Genomic DNA, 22,421 nt, shown 5'->3' with positions numbered 1-22,421 from the left:
GCCACGGTACCTGACCAGAAATGGGGCGTGAAGGGGGACCCCCCCCCACCAGGCTTCTGATTTAGGGCGTTAGGCAGAGGTGTTCATTGAGAAAGAGAACATAGAATTTGGGGAAGGGGGAGGGGACAGCCCAAATCATTATAAATCTTTTTCAGCTCTAAAGTATAACCCTTTTATTGGTCCTTCCCCATCAAAGAGAGGGGTTAGAAATCAACTCCAGTTTTTGGCAAGAGTTTATTCTTTACCAACAGGTGTTTCAGTTCATTCTAACCGGTCAAATAAAGGCTTTTAGTTTTAAAAATGGAGTGTTCAGATCTAAACTAGGTGTCTTTCTTGAATTTTCACATGAACTATTGTGTCAGCATACAGGGTGGAAAAAAAAAGTTACTAACTAGGATGTTAATGAAGCCTTCTTCACATAAGAATATCAGGCTGCTGAATTCAAAATGCCAGACATGTAAATGCCCTCTGCCTTCATTACCGCCATTCCCCAGCAGGGCACATTTCAAGATATCAAGGGGTGGGAGTCAGGGAGGAGGTGTAATTAGGCTGATTGGAGCCTATTGTGCTGCTCTGGAGCAGAGACACCTAGCAGCCTTAGGGAATGTTAGTGCCTCAGAATCATTGGGGAATGATGTCCTCTTTACCTCAAAAGAACACAGCAGAAAAAATGAATCTATTTTGTTTCCCCCTTTCTTTGTTTTCCACCTCCCCTCCCCAATTTAGTTGTGGTACCTTGAAAACTGACTTTTATTGTGCATTTGTTTCTTAACAGTTGCGAGAAACAATCAAAGCTGGCAAAGGTGTGACTTCAGCTATTGACCTGTGTCGTTACCATGGAAACAAGGCACTGGAGGCCCTGGAGAGCTTTCCTCCCTCGGAGGCCAGATCTGCTTTAGAAAACATTGTGTTTGCTGTGACCAGATTTTCGTGACACCAAATTAAAAAGGCACTATTGTTCGTTAGCTGAAAAAAAACTGGGGAATGAGGTGATCGGGAGAGCTTTCATGATGAAATAACTAAATGTGTTAATGACTTTAAAAACATAATACATTTTTTTTCCTTCCTTTTATCACATTGCTAAATGAATACTGCCTTCTTTTTGGAACTGCTACAAACAAAATTAGAAGAAAAAAAGGTCAAGCAGTTTTCACTTGTCACGCCAGAAGCACACTTGAGGCCGCAGTAGCAGAAATAATTAATGAGATTCGCTCCTGTGACCTCAGCAAATGGACAGGAAATAAGTCCTTATTGATTGGACCGAGCCAGGGATGGCGCCAGGGCGGTGGCCTGTGGTTTTCTTTCTAGAGAGGACAGAGCAAGCTGGAAGCTGCAGGTGTCAAGAGAAACACTATCACTGCCAGCCGGAGAGGACTGTCAGATCAAAACCGAGTGACCAATCAGACATAATGGAGGGTCGTTCAGTAATTAAGAAAAAAAAACAAAAAACGTGCTTTGTCTTCTTGCAATTATGTCTCTGCATTTGTAAGTACAGTATGGATACACTTGGCGCTTCATGGTTTTTGTAACATTTTTTTAGGAAAAATTGCTGAAAAACATAATGCCAAATATTCGAAGTTAGGAGATTAAAATGCTCTCGAATGTTAACTTGGTTGTAGTAGGAAGGCTTCTGTTTCCTTCTGGGAGACCAAATATTCTTCAAACACATTTCAAAGAACCAAACTTTTTTTAAGTATGTTGTATTCATTTGTAATATTTTTGTATAGAGAATACCTTTAACTTTTACAAGTATTAGATATAGAACCATTGTTCTGGGGAATATACTGGTGTGGGGTTTTTTTTGTTATTTTTTTTTTGTTTTTTAATTCAGAATGTCAAATTTTGGTCTTGAACCACAGACCTCCAATTACAGAGAAAATATAGGCAACCTCCCAGGCCTGCAATCAGACACTGTCTCTGTGTGGTTCATAGGAGATGATTTTTGCGGTTTGCGTGCATGCAATCTGAGAACACCGTTGACAAGAAGGCTGAGTTTACATAAATGATCTAGATTGAGACTGAGCTACCTTTCTTCCGTATGTGGTATAATCACAGCCCTATCTGGAGACAGTGAACACAGCAAACAGATTTTATTACCTCATTCACTCAAACATCCAGTGAAGTTATTTTAGTTTAATTCCTCCCTCTAGAAGTTACAAAACCGTTTTATCAGGACCCCGCATGTGGTATGCAATGAAGAGAAAATGTGAGTGACAGAGGTTAAGGTATCATATTATGATTTTTTTTTAATATTCTTAAAATGTTGTAATTACTGTTTATGCTACTATAATTTGAAGGCCTGTAGATTTAGCAAAAGTGAACATTCTTCTGTCTGAAATGGTCTTTTCTCACAGAAATTGGCTTAATTAGTAACTATGGTTAGATGCTTTAGATAGAGTAGGTTTTAATCATTAACTTGCACAAAGGAGGAGCCGTGCTCAGTGTTCTCTGGAGGTGCAGGAGCTTACACAGCGGTAGGTTTTACTAAGCAGCTGGTCAGGTACCAAAAGGCAGGACCCGAGGGCTCTTCTCATTCTGGTTTAGCAGCTGCTTTGCTGTGTGACCTTGAGTTAGTCACTTCCCTCTGAGCCTCCACTTCCTCATCTGTCAAATAAAATTAAATGAGAGAATATATGAAGTCCCTTCCAGCTTTGTTTTATTCTCTAAAAGCCTGCCGTTTCTGGGGTTCTGAGTGGCTCAGTCGGTTAGACTTCTGATTCTTGATTTCTACTCAGGTTATAATCTCATGGTTTGTGAGTTCAAGCCCGTGTCAGGCTCTGTGCTGACAGTGTGGAGGCTGCTTGGGATTCTCTCTCTCTCCCTCTCTCTGTCCCTCCCCTGCTCATGCACACACACACACACACACACACACACACACACACACATTCTCTTCCCCCCCCCCCTTAAAAATAAATAAATAAACTTAAAAAAAAAAAAAACCAGTCTGCCATTTCTGACTCTGGATAACAAGGATGCTAAGTGAGGTTCTGGGAGGAGGAAAGGTGAAACCCAGGGAGAGACTATAAAGGAATGTATAAAACTTTACGGCAAACGTCTTCCTAAACTGCCTCGAAGCTTAGGGCCTAAAGTATCCCTAGCTCTCCTTTGTATGGCATGTAATCCTGGACTCTTCTGTTTCCACACCTGCCTTTCTGCTTTCTTTGGGACCTTCCTACCTCCCTTTCATCTCCCTGGCTCAGGCGTCCCGCCCCCAGCGTTGATTGACAGCCCTTCCTCTGTACTCAGACTCAGCAGAGTTCCCGCTTCCCAGCGTCCTGGCAGGCTTTTGTTAAACCTAACAGGTTGGTTCATTAACCCTACAGTATTAAATACTGACACTCTTTCTTCATGCCCCTTCTTCGGGGATATTTGTTAACTCTTACGTCCTTATAATTTCAGGCAGCTGAGGGAGAAATGTGGGGCACCAAGACATGCTTTAATCACTCCCCTTGGCCTGTCTCCTGGGTGCAGGCTCTGCTGACTAGGTAAGACTCTGGCCTCGGAATGTCCCCTCGACCCCCTCTGCATCGCCTCCCATCCCCAGTTTCTTGTTAGAGGTAAGAATTCATTCATTGGGCATTGTGCTGGTCCCCCCAACTTGCAAGTTGGCCCCTCCAAACCTCATTCACTTCAGGCTCCTGAAACCACCCGCACTCTCCTTCCTATCAGTCTTTGTTAAGTGTGTAAAGGCTGCGATAGCAAGGGCCCCAAGTGCAGGCCATCTTGTTTGAGTCCCACAGTCACGCTCTGGAGGTAAGCATACCCCCCATTACCAATGGAGAAGCAGGCCGAGGGGACCGCCTCTGACCACCTGGCCTGCCCTCACTCCCTGCCTCCCCACCAGAGTCTTCCAAGTAGCGCCTCTTTCTTGCTTCCTCTGCCTCTCTTTCCTCCTTTCCAAGATCTCGAGCCTGTAGCCTTCCTGCCTCCTTCATGGCCCCATTCTTAAATCGTCAGTGTCTCCCCTGCTGGCTGTATGTGCTCAATCCCCCCTATCCCCTAAAATGAAATTCCTCCCTTCGTGTTCTTTATCCTTCTGCCTACGTTTTTTTCTTCCTAACTTTACCAACTACACCTTCTTACAGTCTGCTAACTCCTGAACCCTTGCAGCTGGTCATGCACTAACTACCAGGTCCCCGCCACCTAGACCAGTGCCAGTGCTTTAGACACTCCGAGAATATCTGTTGGACAGATTATCAGGTCTCTTACTGCACAACACTGAGACAGACTTCTGACAGAAGGTGGCCTTTCTGTGAAGTTTGCAAGCCGTATCCCCACGCACAGACTTTCCCATGGCATGCCATGTCACTAACCCAACCACCCGGCTCCCTTGGTGCCCTTGGCCCACCTCTGTATAGGTTGTTCCCCCCACCCTGACTGTCCTCCATACCTGACACATCTCTTAGTTGTACCCCTAGAGACTTTCTTTTCTGAACATTTAAGGGGCACCTGGGTGGCTCAGTGAGTTGGGCATCCAACTTCGGCTCAGGTTATGATCTCACGGATCGTGAGTTCAAGCCCCACATGGGCTCGGTGCTGTCAGTGAGGAGCCCACTTCGGATCCTCTGTCCCCTACTCTCTGCCGTTCCCCAGCTCACACTTGCTCTCAAAAATAAAACATGGGGCACCTGGGTGGCTCAGTCGTTGAGCGTCCGACTTCAGCTCAGGTCATGATCTCACTGTCTGTGAGTTTGAGCCCCGCATCCAGCTCTGTGCTGACAGCTCAGAGCCTGGAGTCTGCTTCAGATTCTGTGTCGCCCTCTCTCTCTGCCCCTCCCCTGCTCATGCTCTGTCTCTCTCTGTCTCAAAAGTAAATAAAAACATTTAAAAAAAAAAAAAAAAGAAAGAAAAAGAAAAAAAAATAAATAAATAAAACATTAAACAAAAAAAAAAGAACAATAAACATTTAAATTCTATTTCCTCAGAAACTTAAAAGCAGTTTCCTGCCCCACCAAGTCTTTTTCTTTTAAACTCTCCAACTTAGAAAAACTGTTTTCTGGCATTAAAAAAAACAGTATCAATGAGATACCGATTTAAATAGTGAACCGTTTTGCCATCATGCTTCTTTGAAAGAAGATTCGTTTTATGACGATCATTAAACTTTGTTGTAAGTTTTACTTAATGATAACACTAAATCTTCACCTTTTCTTGCTCACATAATGTGGTTATCTGGTCACACCTAAAAATAAATAATTAGTGACATTGTTTGCCTGGCCCAAGTCTCATTCTCTAATGTTTGAGACTTTATCTGACCCATGACAGTATTATTGCTATGGCCCAGGATGTGGGTGACACTACAAGTTGAGGTAAAAGACGTATACATACGTTAGTACGAAATGCTCCAAAAAGATAGAGGGCTTTTTTAGGCTCAGTATCTACCACACATTAAACTCGTGACCAGAAAGTAGTCGGAATAATCCATGATGATCTTTTTTCAAAACCTGACGAATTGCTGTAACATGGCCTTCTTTGGGCAAGCAAGTTTGGGGGAATTGTGTGTAATCAACAATTTGATTACAAGTGAAAGTATACTTTTTTTTTTTTTTTTTTAAGACTCTAATCAGCCAGTTCATCACTGATAAGAAGAACCTTGTTTTCCAGAAAACAGTTGTCAAGCTCCTTCCTAGAGTTCTTAGTTTCTGGAAGATACTTTCCTGCCACTTCATTTGTTTTCCCACTTTGAAATCCTATTGCTAGGATCACCTTTCTGACCAATGGAAGCTCTAGGATTTATCTTTATAATCCGTAATGACTGCCTCTCAAGGTAGAGAACACAGGGCACACCTTTGTTAAAGTACAAAAGGGCAGAAATGAATTGGGTTGGTTCTTTAATTCCTTTAACTGTGAAGACATAAATGGTCATTCCATTATTATAAATAGTTTCAATTATTGTTAATCTTGTTCTAGTAATAATTAAGTTATTTGCACTCTCTTTTAAAAGTACAAAGCGATCTAACAGAATAATCATTTGCCTCTTTCTTTTCCCTACCTTCAGTCCTGACCTCAAATTAACTGTTTTATTCTTTCAGAATTGGTCCTGTGTTTCCATTATGGAGATAACATACTTCTTTTTTTTTTCTCCCCCATAGATTTCAACTTTATTTTTTTTTTTTAATTATTTTTTTAAATGTTTATTTCGTTTTGAGAGAGAGAGAGAGAGAGTGCAAGCAGGGGAGGAGAAGAGAAATAAAGAGACACAGAATCTGAAGCAATCTCCAGGCTCTGAGCTGTCAGCACAGAGCCTGATGTGGGGCTTGAACTTCTGAACCATGAGATCATGACCTGAGCTGAAGTTGAACGCTTAACCAACAGAGCCACCCAGGAGCGCGGGAGATAACATACTTCTAAAGATGACTGAAAAATAAGGGTCACCTGGGAAGAGTCCAGGGGGACCAGAACTGATGGTGGGATCCACCTCTTTCTTTAGCTCACCCAGCCTGCCCTTGGGGCTCTGAAATGCTAAGTTTTCAGCCTCCCCTGCTAGAGGAATCTTATTTCTTTCTTTTCTGTAGAAAGAGAAGGTTCTTCAGGCTTTTATCCTTTCTTTTTGGGGACACTGACCATCTTCATGGAAAAGCTACATCAGCTTTCCTTCAACTTGATCTGTTCATCTCTAAGACTGACAGTACCCACCACTGTGCATCTTGTCAGCAAACAAGTGGGCTCATCACTGCCTTCACTGTTGGAGTAGCTTAGATTTTACTTTTTGAACATATTTTTTAAAATGTTTTTTAAGTAAGCCCTACACCCAGTGTGGGGGCTGAACTCAACTCCAGGGTCAAGACTCACATGCCCTACAGACTGAGCCAGCCAGGTACCCCCACCCCCAACCTTTAAAAGAATTTTTTTTTTAAGTAAGCACTACACCCAGTGCGAGATTTGAACATATTTCAGTAAATAACCACTGTTGTTTTTTTTTTCAATTTCAGAAAATAGAAGAAAATTATTCAAAATCTCACCATGCCAACATAATCATCTCACCATTTCATTTATGTATCTTTCAGCCTTTTCTACCATGCATATCTTTTTTGGCGTAGTTCTCATTATAAATTCAACTTTCGGTCCTGCTGTTTTCACAGAACATAAACAGTTCTCCATGACACTGCAGTCTTCACAACCATTATTAATAAGTAGCTTAAATTCTAAACAAGGTATCTGAATTTCTATTACTGGTTGGTTTCTCTGGTATGAATAGGAATGTGGTAAATACTCCATAAGAAAGCCTCCTAATGTTCTACTAAGGAAGTCTTTGACTTGGAAAAATAATGCCCTGGCCAGTTCTCCATAGCAGCAGGTTAAAACTGTGGAACAAAAACAAAAAGCAAAACAAAACAAAAAACTATGTAACAAATTCTTTTAAAATTCTTCAACTTGAACTATTAATTTTTTTCATTTGGTGGTTCCTCTTCCTGCAAAGTGATGACTTCTTCCTTCCCACTGAAGTTCACCGTCTCTTAGAGAAGGGAAGGGCCTCAGTCTAACAGTCATACCTTCTGCTCTTGGCAAAGACGACAGAGAAACAATTTTATAGGAGACGAGAAGCCATCTTTGCTTCTTCAAAGTGAAGGGAAATAAAAAATAAGCCACCCAAAACTGTGCCACTTTGGCGTATTGATTATTTTGAATTAAAGCTACTTAAGAAACAGCCAGTGCAAGAAGGACCCTCTGACCCTCCTTTGTCCTCCTGAAAACAGGAAATACATCTCCCCTGTGAAAGGTACCCTTCCTCTACCAGGAGGAAGAGAGACATCCTTATCACTAGAGAGAGGAATTGAGGGCTGAGAAGGCTATATAAATAAATCTTGTTACTAACTTACTACCCTGAACCCCAAACCTCTTTTTCTTGTCAGTTCTTCACAAATTCATTGTTTCTTTGTTTAAAAGGTATAAGAGCTCCTTTCTTTGGTCAGTTATTTGAGTTTTTATGGGCTCCTGTACATATGAAATTAAATTTGCTTTTCTCCTGTTAATCTCCCTTATGCCAATTTCATTATTGGGCCAACCAAAGAACCTAGAAGAGAAGAAGGGAAAATTTTCTTCCCCTTTAGAAGACCTTGGGAGAAGGAAACTCCTAGGGTTTGTTCAAAGGGAAGCAAAATAATTTTTATCTGACTCAGATCTTTCATGCTGTAACAGTATGAGCTTATTGTATTTTGTTATTGTTTTGTTTGGGTTTTTTTTTTTTTTTTAAGCCTAGAGAACATCATTCTCAAAGAAATAAGCTACTCTTGCAACGTTTCTTTCCTTAAATTAATCATTGTAATTTTACTGTTTGCATTATTTCTCACTTTCTAGGCATTTTGATGATGTCCCCCACCTTATATCATGAATTCCGTTGTAACTTACACTTGTGTAAATAGATTATGATCAATTTATTGCGAAGTTCGTAATTGCTGCATAATTATGCAGTTTTATACCATGCTTCTCTTTCCTTTTAGCCTTCTTTCCTTCTTTTTTTGGAGATTAGAACTGCTTTAATTGCATTCTTTTTTTAAAAACAGCTTTATTGAAGTACAGTTTGCATACCATAAAATTCACCTGGTTTAGTTATACAATTAGAATGACTTTTAGTAAATTCACAAAGTTGTGAAAGCGTCACCACAATTCAGTGTTAAAGATCCTTTCTGCCCATTTGCGGTCAACCCCTGGGCAGACAGGAATTCACTCTCTGTCTCTATAGATTTGCCTTCTCTGGACATTTTGTGTAAATGAAACTATACAATATTCTTAACTGGTTCCATCATTTAGCATAATGTTTTTGAGGTTTATTCATGGGGTAGCATTAATCATTGTTCCTTTTTATTGCTCAATAGTGTTCCATTATAGGGATGTGCCACATTTGTTTATCTATTTACCAGTTGATTGGCATTTGGGTTATTTCTACTTGTTACCTATTACGAATAATGCTGCTGTGAATATTCAAGAACAAGTCTTTGTATGGACCTAAGTTTTCATTTCTCTTGAGTAGATTCTCAAGAGTAAAATTTATGGTAAATTTATGTTTAACATTTTAGAAATTGCTAAACTATTTTCCAAACTAGTTGTATCAGTTTACATTTCTACCAGCAACACATGTAGATTCCAGTTTGTTCACATCTTTGCCAACCCTTGGTGTTCCTTTTTTATTCTAACTATTCTAGTAGGACTGAGATAGTATCTCATTGTGATTTTTTATCTGCATTTCCCTATGACTAATGATGTTAAGCATCTTCTCATGAGCAAATGAACCATTCATATTTCTTTGATGAAAGGTCTGTTCAAACATTTTACCCGTCTCTTAATTGCATTATTGTCTTCTTGTTAAGTTTAAGCATTCTTGATGGATTATGGATACAGCTTCTTTTTTTTTTTTAAGTTTATTTATTTATTTTGAGAGAGCAGAGTAGGGGCAGTGAGAGAGGGAGAGAGAATCCCAAGCAGGCTCTGCACTGATACAGGACCCAAACTCACAGAACCATGAGATCATGACCTGAGTCAAAATCAAGAGTCAGATGCCTAACTGACTGAGCCACCCAGGAACCCCACAAACTCTTTATCAAATATATGATGTGCAAGTATTTACTCCCAGTCTATGACTTGACTTCATTTTTGAAATGGTATCTTTTGAAACACAAAAGTCTTTAATTTTGATAATTCCAATTTATCAGCTTTTTCTTTTGTAGATCATGTTTTGGTGTCATATCTAAGGAATCCTTGCCTAACCCAAAGTCGCAAAGATGGTTTCCAACGCTCTTTTCTAAAAGTGTTATAGCTTTAGCTCTTAAGTTTAGGTCTATGACTAATTTTGAATTGGTTTTTGTGTATGGTATGAGTTATATCAGGGTTTCTCCCTCAGCACTGTTGACACATTGGGCTGGATCCTTCTTTGTTGGGGGGGGGGGGGGTCTTTCCTGTGAATTGTTTGATATTTAGCAGCATCTCTAGTTTCTACTAAATGTAAAATGTCAGTAGCACCCCTGCCCCCATGTAATAACCAAAATTGTCTCCAGACATTGCCAAATGTACTCTTCCTTTGGGAACCCCAAATCACCCCATTGAAAACGAGTGAATTAAATTAATTTTTTGTATGTGGATATCCAACTGTTCTAGAACCATGTGTTGAAAAGACTATTCTTTCTCTCTTTGAATTGCTTTGGCAACTTTGTAGAAAATCATTTGACCATGAATATAAGGGTTTGTTTCTGAACTCTTAATTCTGTTCCATTGATTTCTATGTCTGTCTTTAAGGCAGTACCACACTGTCTTGATTACTATAGCTCTATATTAAGTTTTAAAATTGGGAAATGTAAGTCCTCCAACTTTTCTTTTTCATTAAACTTTTTATTTTTAAGATAATTGTAGTTTCACAGTTATAGGAAATAACACAGAGAGATCCCATGTACCCTTTACAATTTCCCCCAATGATTACATCTTATAAAACCATAATACAGTACCAGGATATGATATTGATACAATCCATCAATCTTATTCAGATTTCCCCATTTATACTTGAGTTCTTTTTAATAATTGTTTTGGCCACTCTGGCATTTCCATAAAAGTTTTAGGAGCAGTTTATCCATTTCTACAAAAGAACCTGATGGGATTTCGACAGAGCTTACATTGAATATATAGATTTAATTTTAGGTAATTGCCATCATAGCAATATTAATCTTGAATCTGTGAATCATGATTTTCTTTTTCTTCTTTTGTTAATGTTTATTTATTTATTGGGGGGGGGGGGGTGCGCACAGACAGTGAGAGAGAAAGAGAGGATCCCAAGCAGACTCTGCAGTGTCAGCACAGTGCTCACTGTGAGGCTCGATCTCACAAACTGTGAGATCATGACCTGAGTTGAAATCAAGAGTCAGACACTCAACTGACTGAGCTGCCCAGGCACACACACACACACCCCACTATCTATTTCCACAGCTTTTCCATTACCCCAAACAGAAACCATGCCTGTCTTTTTTAAAGCAATAGTGAAATTGCCAACTTACTAGTTACTGTATGGTCTTTTGTGGCCTCCAAAGTGTTTTTACAGAATAGTAATTTAATACCAAACCCTGAATCCCAAGGAATCCTGGTACTTGTCTTTGGAGGAATATAGATAGAATCTTTGTTAAGAAATTGGCCTTTACAATTAGAGAAGAAATTAAAAAATATATGGAAACAAACGAAAATGAAAATACAACAATCCAAACGCTTTGGGACACAGCGAAGGCAGTCCTGAGAGGAAAATACATTGCAATCCAGGCCTATCTCAAGAAACAAGGAAAATTCCAAATACAAAATCTAACAGCACACCTAAAGGAAATAGAAGCAGAACAGCAAAGGCAGCCTAAACCCAGCAGAAGAAGAGAAATAATAAAGATCAGAGCAGAAATAAACAATATAGAATCTAAAAAAACTGTAGAGCAGATCAACGAAACCAAGAGTTGGTTTTTTGAAAAAATAAACAAAATTGACAAACCTCTAGCCAGGCTTCTCAAAAAGAAAAGGGAGATGACCCAAATAAAATCATGAATGAAAATGGAATTATTACAACCAATCCCTCAGAGATACAAACAATTATCAGGGAATACTATGAAAAATTATATGCCAATAAATTGGACAACCTGGAAGAAATGGACAAATTCCTAAACACCCACACTCTTCCAAAACTCAATCAGGAGGAAATAGAAAGCTTGAACAGACCCATAACCAGCGAAGAAATTGAATCGGTTATCAAAAATCTCCCAACAAATAAGAGTCCAGGACCAGATGGCTTCCCAGGGGAGTTCTACCAGACATTTAAAGCAGAGATAATACCTATCCTTCTCAAGCTATTCCAAGAAATAGAAAGGGAAGGAAAACTTCCAGACTCATTCTATGAAGCCAGTATTACTTTGATTCCTAAACCAGACAGAGACCCAGTAAAAAAAGAGAACTACAGGCCAATATCCCTGATGAATATGGATGCAAAAATTCTTAATAAGATACTAGCAAATCGAATTCAACAGCATATAAAAAGAATTATTCACCATGATCAAGTGGGATTCATTCCTGGGATGCAGGGCTGGTTCAACATTCGCAAATCGATCAACGTGATACATCACATTAACAAAAAAAAAGAGAAGAACCATATGATCCTGTCAATCGATGCAGAAAAGGCCTTTGACAAAATCCAGCACCCTTTCTTAATAAAAACCCTTGAGAAAGTCGGGATAGAAGGAACATACTTAAAGATCATAAAGGCCATTTATGAAAAGCCCACAGCTAACATCATCCTCAACGGGGAAAAACTGAGAGCTTTTTCCCTGAGATCAGGAACACGACAGGGATGCCCACTGTCACCGCTGCTGTTTAATATAGTGCTGGAAGTTCTAGCATCAGCAATCAGACAACAAAAGGAAATCAAAGGCATCAAAATTGGCAAAGATGAAGTCAAGCTTTCACTTTTTGCAGATGACATGATATTATACATGGAAAATCTGATAGACTCCACCAAAAGTCTGCTAGAACTGATACATGAATTCAGCAAAGTTGCAGGATACAAAATCAATGTACAGAAATCAGTTGCATTCTTATACACTAACAATGAAGCAACAGAAAGACAAATAAAGAAACTGATCCCATTCACAATTGCACCAAGAAGCATAAAATACCTAGGAATAAATCTAACCAAAGATGTAAAAGATCTGTATGCTGAAAACTATAGAAAGCTTATGAAGGTAATTGAAGAAGGTATAAAGAAATGGAAAGACATTCCCTGCTCATGGATTGGAAGAATAAATATTGTCAAAATGTCAATACTACCCAAAGCTATCTACACATTCAATGCAATCCCAATCAAAATTGCACCAGCATTCTCGAAACTAGAACAAGCAATCCTAAAATTCATATGGAACCACAAAAGTCTCCGAATAGCCAGAGTAATTTTGAAGAAGACCAAAGCAGGAGGCATCACAATCCCAGACTTTAGCCTCTACTACAAAGCTGTCATCATCAAGACAGCATGGTATTGGCACAAAAACAGAAACATAGACCAATGGAATAGAATAGAAACCCCAGAACTAGACCCACAAACGTATGGCCAACTCATCTTTGACAAAGCAGGAAAGAACATCCAATGGAAAAAAGACAGTCTCTTTAACAACTGGTGCTGGGAGAACTGGACAGCAACATGCAGAAGGTTGAAACTAGACCACTTTGTCACACCATTCACAAAAATAAACTCAAAATGGATAAAGGACCTGAATGTGAGACAGGAAACCATCAAAACCTTAGAGGAAAAAGCAGGAAAAGACCTCTCTGACCTCAGCCGTAGCAATCTCTTACTCGGCACATCCCCAAAGGCAAGGGAATTAAAAGCAAAAGTGAATTACTGGGACCTTACGAAGATAAAAGGCTTCTGCACAGCAAAGGAAACAACCAACAAAACTAAAAGGCAACCAACGGAATGGGAAAAGATATTTGCAAGTGACATATCGGACAAAGGGCTAGTATCCAAAATCTATAAAGAGCTCACCAAACTCCACACCCGAAAAACAAATAACCCAGTGAAGAAATGGGCAGAAAACATGAATAGACACTTCTCTAAAGAAGACATCCGGATGGCCAACAGGCACATGAAAAGATGTTCAACGTCGCTCCTTATCAGGGAAATACAAATCAAAACCACACTCAGATATCACCTCACGCCAGTCAGAGTGGCCAAAATGAACAAATCAGGAGACTATAGATGCTGGAGAGGATGTGGAGAAACGGGAACCCTCTTGCACTGTTGTTGGGAATGCAAATTGGTGCAGCCGCTCTGGAAAGCAGTGTGGAGGTTCCTCAGAAAATTAAAAATAGACCTACCCTATAACCCAGCAATAGCACTGCTAGGAATTTATCCAAGGGATACAGGAGTACTGATGCATAGGGCACTTGTACCCCAATGTTTATAGCAGCACTCTCAACAATAGCCAAATTATGGAAAGAGCCTAAATGTCCATCAACTGATGAATGGATAAAGAAATTGTGGTTTATGTACACAATGGAATACTACGTGGCAATGAGAAAGAATGAAATATGGCCTTTGTAGCAACGTGGATGGAACTGGAGAGTGTGATGCTAAGTGAAATAAGCCATACAGAGAAAGACAGATACCATATGTGTTCACTCTTATGTGGATCCTGAGAAACTTAACAGAAACCCATGGGGGAGGGGAAGGAAAAAAAAAAAAAAAAAGGTTAGAGTGGGAGAGAGCCAAAGCATAAGAGACTATTAAAAACTGAGAACAAACTGAGGGTTGATGGGGGGTGGGAGGGAGGGGAGGGTGGGTGATGGGTATTGAGGAGGGCACCTTTTGGGATGAGCACTGGGTGTTGTATGGAAACCAATTTGACAATAAATTTCATATATTAAAAAAATAAATTAAAAAAAAAAGAAATTGGCCTTTAGAATCTTCAAATCCCATGTCTGCCATTGACAAGCAGGTTACTTAACTTCTCTGAGTTTTACATTATCATGTACAAATTTAAACATTTTTATTTCTCTCAATCTTCTAGATGTGGGCTTCACTAAGTGGGGTACAGAGACTCCCAAGGATACTCAGCAGCTTGCCAGATACTGTGGGAAGTCACAGAATGAACATGCATAATATTATCTAAGAACTTTTTGTTCCCCACAAAGTTAAAGTTAAGTAATGCTTAACAACAAATGAATTTTTAAACTTTTATGGCATACTGGGCGCCTGGGTGGCTCAGTCAGTTAAGCATCCGACTTCAGCTCAGGTCATGATCTCACAGTCTGTGAGTTTGAGCCCCACGTCGGGCTCTGTGCTGACAGCTCAGAGCCTGGAGCCTGCTTTGGATTCTGTGTCTCCCTCTCTCTCTGCCCCTCTCCTACTCGCACTCTGTCTCTCTGTGTCTCAAAAATAAATAAAAACAAAAAAAATTAAACTTTTATGGCATACAAAATACATGTATTATGGAATTAAATGTAAGGTTTGTATTTATTTTAGTATAAAATGTAAGACTTGGGGCACCTACTGGCTCAGTTGGTAGAATATGCAACTCTTGATCTCAGGGTTGTGAGCTCAAGCCTTGTGTTGAGCATAGAACTTACTTTAAACACATATATAGATAGGGGTGTATGGCTCGCTCAGTCGGTAGAGCAGGTGATTCTTGATCTCAGGGTTGTGAATTTGAGTCCCGCGTTGGGTATAGAGATTACTTATAAAATAAAATCTTTAAAAAATAAATACATAAATATATAAATAAAGGAAAGAAAATGTAAGACTTAAATTTAAAGTTTGTATTGAGTGCTTTGTGCTCACCCTCCTTCTTTTCCACACCCCACATTCCACTTAGTAAGTCTTTTACCCTCTGATCTCCCTCCCATCCACCTCAGACTCTTCAGAATCCTTCTTAACACAGCACACGAGGCAGCCACTATTAATATATCAGAGCCAGCACACAAATTGAAGTCTATTTGCCATCTCTGTTCAACCAGCTAACAACTATTTGCTTATATTTTACCATTTGCGGGTATTTGAAATAAAATCAATAACCCTGGGGCGCCTGGGTGGCTCAGTCAGTTAAGCGTCTGACTCTTGATTTTGCTCAGGTCATGATCTCACAGTTCCTGAGTTCAAGCCCCACGTCGGGCTTTGTGCTGACAGCACGGAGCCTGCTTGGGATTCTCTCCCTCTCTTTCTGCCCCTTCCCCATCTCAAAAGTAATAAATAAACTTACAAAAAAATCAATAGCCCTGAAAATCAAGGTGATTTTATATTTACTCATTTCTAAGTTTTACATTCTTTCAGATGATTTTAATTTCTTTGCTTTACATATAAATTATCATAGTAAAGATAACGAAAGGCATCGTGTGGTGTGTTGGCTTTAAAAATGGCAGTATCTATTGGGTCATCCAAGTTTGCTGGCACAAAGATCTTTATAGTTTATGTAACTTTGTTCTTCTAATGGCCATCGACAGAAATTGAATGGCTGTTAGTATAAAAAATCCTTTTGAGGGTGCCTCGGTGGCTCAGTCGGTTAAGCATCCAACTTCAGCTCAAGTCGTGATCTCAGGTTCATGAGTTCGAGCCCCACATCAGGCTCTGTGCTGACAGCTCAGATTCTGTGTCTCCCTCTCTGTCTGCCCCTCCCCCACTCACACTCTGTCTCTCTCAAAAATAAATAAACCTTAAAAATATTAAAAAAAGGAAAAAAATCCTTTTGAAATGTCTTTGCAAAACACTTTTCATGTGCTTTTGTCATCATTAGTTTCTTTTTAAAAAAGGTTAAGGGGCGCCTGGGTGGCTCAGTCGGTTAAGCGTCCAGCTTCAGCTCAGGTCATGATCTCGCTGTCCGTGAGTTCGAGCCCCGCGTCGGCTCTGTGCTGACAGCTCAGAGCCAGGAGCCTGCTTTGGATTCTGTGTCTCCCTCTCTCTCTGACCCTCCCCTGTTCATGCTCTGTCTCTCTCTGTCTCAAAAATAAATAAACATTAAAAAAAATTAAAAAAAAATTAGATAAAAAAGGTTAAAATGTGGGGGTTTTTGTTCCCTATTTAAGAAAGGTTTAAATAAAAAGAAAGAAAGAAAACGTTTAAATTTTGTGTTTTCAGTTATAACACTGGGGTTTGTTTAGGATTTTTTCTTTTTTTTTTTTTTTTTAGATTCTCATCTCTTCCTATATATAATGAAAAGCTAGACAAGAGCAGGTAGTAGTGAAAGCAAATCTCTTTTTGATTAAACTATTAAACACCTAAACATTTATGGTTTTTTCCCCCAGTACTCTACCTGCCAACTTTTTATGATCAGAAGCTGGCCTGACAGATTACTTTGTATCTACTGTTGCTAAGCTATCACCATGGTATCAAGGCACTAAGGCAAATATAGATGCCTAAAAACAAATGTGTAGGAAGAAAATTTTGTCCCTAGCCCCCTCACCTCTCCTGTCATCTGGATGAGTAGTTCAGCATCAAAATTTGGTGTCATAGTTGCTTTACAGCCATAACAAAGCAAAACAAAATAAAACTTTTGAAAACCAAAGGATCACAGTCCATAAAAATAGAATGATGTCTGCAAATGTTAGCTTTGTCACTTGCAGAAGTCATCACTAGTTTCTGTACCTACATCGTGTGATGATTGAAGCAGCCCTCATAGTAACTTGGTTGAATTTTTGCCCTTAAGCATTATAAAACATCAGCAAAAATACTGCCCTATTAATTGTTATTTTTATGGTCAGTCAAAATGAATGGCATCTTTCTGTTCCGTCTCCATAGTTAAAGCTTTTCAAGTAGTTTTTAAAATTTCAAGTTCCAGTAAATGATTTCAGCCAAGTGCCCTAGTGGTGTAAATAAATACAAATCGCACTCTCCAATTTTGTATCTTAGTCTTTTTACTTCCTTTGCCTCATCGTATATACACACTAAGAGATTACTTAAGCCAAAGGGAGCAGCTCAATTTTCTTAAAAGTGCCCATCAGCACTATTAAAATATGTTTATAGACTGGATGTATCACTTATTTACCCAAATAGTAGCATAAATATCTGTTTTTAGAAAGGTTTACCATAAGTCTTTCTATATGATTGGATTCTTAAGCAAGGGTATGATTAGGAAATAAACCATTTTCCCCCTCGACTAGTTCTAATGAAAGCTTTCCAACTTAAACATTGTGTTTGAACACTTCTTCCATTCATAGCAAGTGCCCATCAAAAAGCGCTTTCTGTTTGCAGTGTGTCAGCTGTGCTATTTATAACCTAGTTAACAATGCCAACTAGAGGCAGTAAAAGGTGTGTGTTTCATATGCAAATTCCCAGCAATAATTTCTACAATTACATATAGTTGCTTGTTCTATTATGTTTAACATCAGCCTTTTAAAACTGAGCACAGGAAGTAGAAAATAGTACTAATATTACATTTTACATTTTTTGAATTGCTTCAAACTTTTACTGAATTAATCAGAAAAATAAAGAGTGCAAAATGAAAGTAACCCTAGCTTGTAATGGACATTCTTCACATAAGGGGACCCATCACTTTGATGACCTGTAATGGTAGCTGTTCTCTTCTTTCTGTTTTGTCTCCGAATTTGTGTTTTCCCAAACAGTCCTCTTTGCTTCTTTTTTGTTTTACCAGACTGCGAGTCTCCTGACTTGGAAATCATAAACAGAAAAAGAAGTAAGAAACCAAGATACATTTATGCTTTATTTTCATGGACATTTACTAAGTGTTACTATGTGTAAAGCACTGTCTTAGATACAAAGATGGCCGGAGAGTGAGATTGTTTGTTTCTTCCCCACGGTAAGGTGGGCTTCTTGGGATCACATTCTCTTTGAAGGCAGTGGGATATAAAAAATAGAATAGACACATCTGCGTTCAAATACTAGCTTCTCCATTAAATGTGGTATCAGGCAAATTCCCCAGGTTTCTTCTAGCTTTCTTATATAAATGAGGATAGTCATGCTTACTAGTAAAATGGCTGCTGAGTGCCCAAATGCCCTATCACTACACTCATAAATGCTCAGTAAAGGAAAATAATGTTTTTATAATGATGACACAAGCAAGTAAAATAGAGTGATAGTAAAGGAGCAGTGGACTGCAAATTCTAATTAGAAGAATATAGATTATGAAAGTAGTTCTAGACAAAACATACAGACGGCCAACTGACACATGAAAAGATGTTCAACATCACTTATCAGGGAAATGCAAATCAAAACTACAATAAAATAACACCTCACACCTGTCAGAATGGCTAAAATCAACGCAGGAAACAGGTATTGGCAAGTATATGGAGAAAGGGGAACCCTCTTACATTGTTGGGAATGCAAAGTGGTGCAGCTACTCTGGAAAAGAGTATGGAGATTCCTCAAAAAGTTAAAAATAGAACTACCCTACAATCCAGGAATCCCACTACTGGGTATTTACCCAAAGAATACAAAATACTAGTTCAAAAGGATACACGCACACTTATGTTTATAGTAGCATTATCTACAATAGCCAAATTACGGAAACAGCCAAGTGTCCATCTTTGAAAGAAGATGTGGTACACACACACACACACACACACACACACACATGCACGCACACAGGAATACTATTCAGCCATAAAAAGGAATGAAATCTTGCCATTTGCAGTGACACAGATGCAGTTAGAGAGTATTATGCTAAGCAAAATAAGTCAAAGAAAGACAAATCCTATATGATTTTACTCGTGGAATTTAAGAAACAAACAAGCAAAGGAAAAAATAAGAGAGAGACAAATTAAGAAACAGACTCTTTATTATACAAGAGAACAAACTAATGGTTACCAGAGGGGAAGAAATTGGGGTCATGGTTAAATAGGTAATGGGGATTAAGGAGCACTCTTGTGATGAGCATTGGATGATGTATGGAAACCCCTGAAACTAACATTACACTGTATGTTAACTAACTGGAATTTATATAAAAACTTGCAAAAAGAAACAGAGTAGATTTAGAGACTTATTAGGCATATAAGACAATATAAGGTAAAAAGGGTCTAGATGGAGATGATTAGAACCCACCCAGGCATGTATCTTTGGTTTTTTCTCCCTGTGGTGTGTCTTTAAAAAGTAATTAAAGGGGCACCTGGGTGGCTCAGTCGGTTGAGCATCAGACTTTGACTTAGGTCATGATCTCACAATCATGGGTTTGAGCCTCACGTCGGGCTCTGTGCTGACAGCTCAGAGCCTGGAGCCTTGCTCTGGATTCTGTGTCTCCCTCTCTCTCTGCCCCTCCCCTACTCGCACTCTGTCTCTCTCTCTCTCTCTCAAAATAAACAATCATTTTTAAAAAGCAGTAATTAAAGTTCAAAGACAAGCATAAAGCTTGTCATTTGGAAGGTTATGGGGTTAGATAGTAACAGTATTCCCACAGTGTGGTATGTGAACCACCTGCATCAAAATCTGGGGCTCGTGTTGGTGTCAGGGCTTTACCCAGACGTACTGAGCCAGAATCTCTGAAGGTGAGGTCCATGAATAACATTTCTCAAAAGCTTCCAAGTAATCCTCACGTACACCAGTTTTGGATCCAGTGGGGTAGATGACAACTTTTAAGATTCCATTGATAGCTAATTCTTGCTATGGTACAACAGACAGAACATGAGCTTTGAAGTAAGAGAGATTCCCGGCAGATCATAAATGCTCAACGTTTAAGCCAGAAAAATAAAAATCCACGAAGAAAAACAAATACCATATGATCTCACTTGCATGTGGAATCTTAACAACAACAACAAAAACTGATCTTAGATACAGAGACTAGATTTCTGGCTGCTGGTGGGGGTGGGGTTTGGAGGATGGATGAAGAGGGTCAAAAGATACAGACCTGCAGTTATATAACAAAAATGTCATGGGGATGTAATGTACAGTATGGTAACTATGGTGAATAAAACTATTACATATTTCAAAATTACTAAAAATAAATCTTAAAAGTTCTCATCACAAGAAAAAAAAACTTGATAGCTATGTGTGGTGATGGATGCTAACTAAACTTATTGTGGGGATCATCTCACAATACAGTTGACCCTTGAACAACACAGATTTGAACTGTGTGGCTCCACTTATATGCAGATTTTTTCCCATAAATACAATACTGCAAATGTATTTTCATTATGATTTTTCCTTTTTTCTATTTTACCTTATTGTAAGAATATAGTATATAATACATGTATAAAATATGTGTTAATCAATTGTTTATGTTATCAGTACAGCTTCCGGTCAACAGTAGGCTATTAATAGTTAAGTTTTGGGGGAGTCAAAAGTTATACATGGAATTTCAATTATGGTGGGTAGTGCTCCTAACCCCAGCATTGTTCAAGGATCAACTGTATACACAAATATCTAATCACTTTTTTTTTTAAGTAATCTCTCCCTCCAATGTGGGACTCAAACTAATGGCCCCGAGATCAAGAATTGCATACTCTGCTGACTGACTGAGCGAGCCAAGTGCCACCATAAATATCTAATCATTATGTTGTACACCTGAAGTTAATAATATTGTGGTATTTATACCTTGATTTAAAAAAAAAATAGAGAAAGAGGAAAAGAAGTATAAAATGTGCAGTAAATGAAAAATATAGAATAAAAGGGTAGAAATAAGTGTTATTTTGGAATGAATTATAATAAATACACATTAATTAAATTGACAAAACACTGCATGTTAACTACAACTGGAGTTAAAGTTTAAAAAAATTAAATTGACCAATTAAAAAACAGACTCAGATTGGGTTAAAAAGCAAGACCCATTAATAAGTTGTCTAAAAGAGAAACTTAAAAGACACAGAAAGTTTGAAAGTAGAAGGTGGAAAAAATTACAAACTAAAAGAAAAAAGGGGAAGATTCTTAATATGTGACAATATAGAATATAGGGCAAAAAAACATAAGGGACAAAGAAAGATGGTGTATGCTGATTAAAGGAATAGAGCAACAAGCTATAATCATAAAAAACATGTATGCACCTAACAATACAACCTCAAAATATACAAAGAAACAACTTAAAATTTTTTCCAGGAGGAAAAATTTCCATGAATAAATCAAGTTATAGTTAAAAGATTTTAACCACATCTTTCAGAAATTGATAGATCAAGCAGACATAAATAAACACTGAAATTTTGAATAATTTAGTTAATAAGCTCAAGCTATGAGGTATATATAGAACTCAGCACCCGAGGAATAGTTTAAAAATAACTTTAAGATTGAGCTATGTGAAGATGTCCATAGTCGACAATTTTTGGCCTATAAAAGTGGTAGTTTCATATTATTCAACATATACCTAATAGGTTGCTGAGGGGATTAAATTAGCTAATGTGTATAAAACAATAAGCACAATGTCTAACTTAGTCTCCTTTGGTCTTTAGTCTACTAAGAGAATACTTGCCTCAATTATTGGTTATCATAAATTAATTCAGTAAAACCCTACTGTAATTGGTAAGTGAGATCCAAAGAATTTGGCAATGTGAAATTGTAGGATCAGTTTTTTTGTAAGGTTAACAGCAAAATGGCCAGTGTGGAGCCAGCAGGTGAGGAATTCTGGGAGTCCAAGCTGCCATATCTAAATTTGGCCAGACAAAGCTGTGATTTGGTGCCACCTGGTGGTGGTGGTTGTCTCCAATTTAAATATTGTTGGGGACAATTCTGAGTCCAGAAGCAGCAGGACAGCATCAGTAATTCCAGAAATGTCCCTGTTAGTTGGTCAGATTCGGAGATTTACCTAGAATACTAAGGACCAGAGACTCACTCTTCACCCATCTCTTTTACTAAAACAAGTTTACATGCCTTTTCTTCACCTTCATGACTTTGGCCTCTACTCCGAGACCCCTAGCATAGAACTTTAGCCCCACCCCTGACTCTTCTTCCTGTCCTGTTGTCAAACCAAGGCTAGGCAGGGAATGGGAGCCAGTTGCCAATTCTGCATTATATCTAAAATTATATTTTCGATGAGTGCATCATGGGGTTTTAC

At 38.7% G+C, this 22,421-nt stretch overlaps 1 protein-coding gene across 3 annotated transcripts in view; it reads left to right on the top strand.

Moving 5' to 3' along the window:
• PDSS2 (decaprenyl diphosphate synthase subunit 2) overlaps window positions 1–22,421 on the top strand; it is a 289,871-nt gene that overhangs the window by 255,930 nt on the left and 11,520 nt on the right. For 2 of the 3 annotated variants that reach the window (XM_042939483.1, XM_042939480.1), the window contains one exon: window positions 776–2,747. The exons of the other annotated variant lie outside the window; for it this stretch is intronic. In XM_042939483.1, coding sequence (XP_042795417.1) covers window positions 776–934 — 159 coding nt within the window. In that variant the 3' untranslated portion in view covers window positions 935–2,747. Of the gene's footprint in view, window positions 1–775; window positions 2,748–22,421 lie in introns of those variants that run through there. 3 annotated transcript variants of the gene reach the window in all.

The sequence above is a fragment of the Panthera leo genome, chromosome B2 (assembly GCF_018350215.1).
Source record: "Panthera leo isolate Ple1 chromosome B2, P.leo_Ple1_pat1.1, whole genome shotgun sequence".
NCBI classification, from domain to species: Eukaryota; Metazoa; Chordata; class Mammalia; order Carnivora; family Felidae; genus Panthera; species Panthera leo.
The sequence above is the reverse complement of the archived record's forward strand: the minus strand, read 5'-3'. Positions and strand labels throughout refer to the sequence as shown.